Source organism: Phytophthora infestans, genomic scaffold (genome assembly GCF_000142945.1).
Source record: "Phytophthora infestans T30-4 supercont1.3 genomic scaffold, whole genome shotgun sequence".
Taxonomy (NCBI): Eukaryota; Oomycota; class Peronosporomycetes; order Peronosporales; family Peronosporaceae; genus Phytophthora; species Phytophthora infestans.
The window spans coordinates 438,637-443,859 of record NW_003303756.1 but is presented as its reverse complement, the minus strand read 5'-3'; the positions used below and the strand labels follow the sequence as shown (position 1 = coordinate 443,859).

Sequence of the window (5,223 nt, the reverse complement as noted above, 5' to 3'; positions counted from 1 at the left end):
AGGTGCATTATGTTTAAGAAAGATGCATTCATGCATTAGTCGCATCTTGGTGAGCTTGCTTAAATGATAGCTGCAGTAAACATCAAGAAGATAGCATAAGTTTGTATTGACGGCAAATGAATTGGTGCAGAATCTCGCGTTGTAACCACTAAAAGTCATCCACCCACGCCTGCATGACAGACCCCCTGCCACTAGGGGCCGGGAGCATTTCCTGTCACCGACTTCAGTCACCATCACCATTAGTTGATCGCTCTCGGTCCCTGCTCCGATCGCGATCGTTGCTTGGCTCGCGCGTGTGTTCACGCTCAAACTTTCGGTCTCTGTCCCGATCACGGCCGCGCTCTCGATCACGGGGTCGATCACGAGTCCGTTTCTCTCCAGTCGGAGATGGAGGTGGAGATCGGTTCTTGCTTCTGCTGTTTTTGGCCAGTGGGGAGGCAGATCTCTGTTCGCTCTGAAGCACGCGGTCTGACCGAGAATAATCTGCTTTCTCTCGCTTGGACCTTGGAGAAGTTGTCGAGCTCATGGATGAAGAAGACGAGGAGCTGAACGAATCGTGCGTTGGATGATCATCGTCGTCCGGTTTGTCTCGACTCTTCTTTTTATTGGCAACTTTTCGATCCTCTCTTGATGCTGCAGGCAGCGGAGATTGTTGTGGGCTGCAAACTCTAGCTGCAGTAGCAGACGCTTTTGCACTGACAGTAGCTGTTGCTGCAGCATGAGCGATCTTATCCTTCTCGTACTCAATCAGCTTCTTGCGGTAGCCTTCCAGACTCGTCACCCAGCATGCTGTACTCGCCTTGCTGTCTCCGCAGAGGAAGAAGTTGCGCGTACGACTCTCGACCTGGAAGTGCGTGTCATCAAACTGCACCACTGCTGTGATATCATCGAGGAAGATCGAGCCTTGAGAAACAAAAGCAAACAATCATTAGCAAGAAATTGAAGAAAGGATATCGTTATTCAAGCTTCCCGTACTTCGCGGTGCGCTCGTTCTGTTGTCCGAGTAGCCAAATTCTCGACGTCTCGGGTCCACGAAGACCAGCGTTTGTTCCAGTTGCCAGCGAGACTTCTCGTCTTACGCTTTAGTTTCTTGAGATAGCCGTCGATCTCGGGTGGGGCAGGAGGTGTCGGCTCGACCGTCAGGTCTGGGATTCGCATCATTCTATTTCCGACGATCGATCTTAGCTGTTGGCTGCCCCAATTCGAGAGTGAGAACTAGTCTGAAGAGCGCGGAAAGCCTAAATGTTGAGCGTTTGTTACGACCTGAGTCTTACCACGTTTAAAAATGTTGGAGCTCTTCGCAGCAAAAGCGGTGCCTTACGTCCATGCGTAGGTATTTTACAGCTTTCACATGTCAATCCGAGCTCAGAAGTTATACCAAGTACCATAGAAAATACTTGATTCAATTGCGAACAGGCTCTGGAATAATATGTTTTACGTGTTATCACTTCGTTGTTGTGGATCTAGTGATCTTGCCAGATCGTCTAGAATATCGGACGGGAACTGGTCGGTGTTTTCGTCCTCCAGTCCACTTTCCCTATACGATCTCGGCTCTGGCTCTGATGTCAGCAGATTCGGGTCAATGCACGAGTCGTTTGCTCGCGTCGTGCTGCAAGAACTCGAACGGCGAGAGCTTGACGAAGAACTCGACCCTGCTCTAAAGGTTCTTCCGACTCCCGAAGCGCCAACACCTACACCAAGACCCGGTGTGTACCTCGTTAGCTCTAAGCGAGATCCTTTCCGTAGCCTCATGCCGATCCCCAAGCTTTCGGGTTTCGTATTGCGCCCGCTCCTTAGCGCGTTTAAGCGAGGGCCGGGCGTTTGTTTATCTTTTGCAGCAGGAGAGTGTCACTTGGACTCCCATGAAAGCGTTGGTTATCGATGGTCGCTGGAGAATTTCGGGGCCGCGCCTTTTGGGTTCCAAGCGCTGCCCGGAGGCTCTGCAAAGTCTCAAAAAGGCGCGGGACAAACGCCGACCTGGTTCATCTTCTTACTGCTTTTATTGAGCGGCGTCTGAGCGCCTCCGAATGCTTCAGTGGCATTGGATCTAAGACACTGGAGGCAGATGAACGAGACGACGTAGAGAGACGTCGGGCAGCTTCGTTCAGAGTAATTCGCAGTCTCGTTTCGCTTTCCCGTCGAGCTTCTGCTTCTTTTCCAAGCTGCTCCTCAAGGTGGTCGATTCGCTGCAGTACCTTGGTGAGCAGACCTGTAATCTTTGCTGTAGCCATTTCTCCACGCGATGTCGCTTCTCCAAAGCTCATCGCGTGGCTGGCGCCAGCAGGACTTGAGTTATTCGACTTGGGGGATGAATTTGTCGTTCTCGGAGCGGCAGCTACTGTAGCTGCCGGGCCGGAGCTGCGCATACTAACTTCCTGAGACTGCTTCATTGCAGCCTGCAGCATACTCGGGTCATACTTGTCCATGATAAACTTCTCGATAATACTTCGATCCTCAAGATACCGCTGCGAAATACTCTCGAAAACCTCTCGTGTAAGCGTACAGAGCTCTGAAAACACTTGAGCTCGAACGTTTGCCGTTCTCTTGCAGTTCATAAGCAATGCGATCTCTCCAAAGTAGTCGCCCTGACCTAGCACTTTCAGTATAATTTCCTTGGTTTTAATTGCCATGGAGGTCTGTGGTAGTTGCGATGCGTTACTTTGTCTGGGTGATTGAGATCCTTTACGGTGCAGCACTGCTTGTGCAACTTGAGACGCTTGAGACAGACGAGAAGGGTTTCGAGGTAGTGGCACGGGAGCTACGTCCACTTCCTTCGTAACCTCACAGATCCCATTCTGAACAAAGTACATGTCGTTCCCTACTTCCCCACGCACAACAATGTAATCACCAGGCATGAAAACCTGCAGCTCCAGCTCCATGACGAGTTCCTGGACGACTTTGGCGCTGCAATTCTGGAAAATTGGCGCTCGGTTGATCATATCCATTCGAAGAAATAACTCGACTTCACACGCTAAATTTCGTGATAGTTCCGGTATAAATGCCGTCACCGCGCCATCTAAAGTGCCGTGACGCTCCCACATGGCCTGATAATACGCGTTGATGCGGTTCTGTAGATCGTAGGGCAGCTTCATTCGGTTCATACTCGCAAAAAGCCACTCCATCTTCTTCTGGTGCGAGCTCTGGGACTCGTAGTAATTGGCAATGAGGATGGCTACATTTCCGAAAACAACAGCCATAAGCACGGCCCCCACGACCATGACAAGAACACAGAAGATAATCTCGGTATCTTCGTACACAGCGATGTTTTGCCCCATAACGACGAGTAAGGACTGGTAAAACGCGACCACGTACAAGTGCCGCACATCGACGCTCGAGTCCGAAGCGCGAGTTCGCTCCGACATGACCATTCCGTGCCAGAAACACGCCACGTAGTGATTAATGACAAGGAAAGACACCACAAGACGAACCAGTCGTAGGAGGTTGGCGTGTCGTGAATACTGTAGCCATCGTCGCAGCTCCGGTCGCATTTTGAACAATTTGGCTACACGCAGTATGCGCACTAGTCGCAGTAATCGAGGCACGCGTAGTGCCTTTAGTAGTCCAAGTACACTGAGATTGCTCTTGGAATTGTTGACCAGTAACAGCACATAATCGAAAGGCATACACGCCAGTAAGTCAAAGAAAAACCTACAGCAAGTACAATTTGATATTAGAAAAAATGTAAAATCTGCGTATAAAATAATAGGAACGCACCATCCTCGTACATAGTTGGATGCAATGAGCCATCGATCGGTGGTATACACCATCTCGTCAGCGTCCTCTGCGAAAGGTGTGTTGAATGCCACCGCGATATCCAGTGCAAAGATGCTGCTCATTAAGATATCGACTACGGTCGTGTCGTTGGAGCCGAAAGCGAGTGCAAATGGCAGCATGATACTCTGGTAAATGATGATAACTAACGTCACCAGCTGCCACAGCTTGAACACGGAGCTGTGAGGGTTCACCATCAAAGGCGGGAGATTCCGCAATTGTTGTCTCTCATCGGCATCGGTGTCCACTTGTCGAATTTTATATCGCGAGAGCACTTTGAGGTGTCTTTCGAGGTTCGCTTTGGTTTCGTCGATTAGAATGCGAGGTCCCATCTGTTCGTGTCCAGCTTGTACTCGATGCAGCGCTCGTCGCATTCGTAGAGCTGCAAACAGCGTCGTCACCGAATCTTCTTTTCGAGATGACGCGCGTTCACGTTGTTGCTAAGTGGGAAAGTTATTAATTAGGATAAAAAAGAAAAACGATACCGCAATTAAAGAAATGGTTCGCACCCCTTTCTCCGCGATGCTTTTCATCATTTCAGGTGTCAATGCTGTTTGCGTGATACTGAGGCGTTCAGGGGCGAAAGGAACCACCGAAACGGGTTTGGAGAACTGCGTGAGTCTCGATATCACCGACTTCCTAGGAGCCACACCACGAACGACTGCAGCAAGTCTCGGTACAGCCGATGGGCGAGATCCAGGCGCTGGTGACGGTGACGGCGACGACGAGCCATTGTTACCCGAGCTCACCCGGGAGGACGCCATGGCGGCCGCCGCCATGCCTGCGAGCACGTGGCCTCCCTGTCGACCCGACGTGGCGTTCGCTGGTTGGAAGCTGACACGCAGCCTTAACCTCGAACGGGCTTGCAAGTGCTCAAGACACGACGAAGACGCTTAACAAGAGGTTCGCTCCAGTTGTGGTATGACCAGTTGACGCATACGACGTGAGACTCAAATTTCTAGTTTTCCTTTCTCAGCTTGAAGTGTTGTTGTGGGCAGCCACACAGCATACATACTTAATATAACTTACTTCTTCTTTTGCCAAATAAGGCTCAGGTCCTCTGCAAGCCACGACCTACAGCTAACACCTTGCTGAGAGCCCCTCTGCGAGCCAAGGGTTGTCACTTTGAGATATCTCAAACCTTGTGGAGGCAAGGAAGGCAAGAAAGTAACAATGAGTGAAGAAGGTGCGGATGTGTCCAGAACAGTAACGTTCCAGGTTACGACACGAAAGAAGACTACGGGTCGCGAACGTGAGTTTATCAAGATCAGTATTCCGCGTTTTAGTGGAGGCTCGGCTCAAGAGTGGCTGCGGTGGATACAGCAGTTCGAACATCTGAGTATCATGAAGAAGTGGACGTCTGAAGAGAAGTCACAGCACTTGCATTTAGTGCTTGACGATGAAGCCTTGGATGCGTGGATTGACACAGCGGAAGATGTGGACATGACGGAC

The 5,223-nt window shown here is 50.5% G+C and overlaps 2 protein-coding genes across 2 annotated transcripts; both read right to left on the bottom strand.

The window, feature by feature from the left end:
• Positions 1-223: 223 nt before the first annotated feature.
• PITG_02148 (uncharacterized protein) lies at positions 224-1,161 on the bottom strand (the record flags this gene model as incomplete). Its single annotated transcript, XM_002907070.1, has 2 exons — positions 224-865; positions 976-1,161. 2 exons carry the CDS (start codon positions 1,159-1,161, stop codon positions 224-226), a joined length of 828 nt encoding a protein of 275 aa, XP_002907116.1.
• Positions 1,162-1,565: 404 nt separating this feature from the next.
• PITG_02147 (Voltage-gated Ion Channel (VIC) Superfamily) lies at positions 1,566-4,550 on the bottom strand (the record flags this gene model as incomplete). The annotated part of the gene is made up of 4 exons (XM_002907069.1): positions 1,566-1,691; positions 1,995-3,648; positions 3,715-4,211; positions 4,281-4,550. 4 exons carry the CDS (start codon positions 4,548-4,550, stop codon positions 1,566-1,568), a joined length of 2,547 nt encoding a protein of 848 aa, XP_002907115.1.
• Positions 4,551-5,223: the final 673 nt, after the last annotated feature.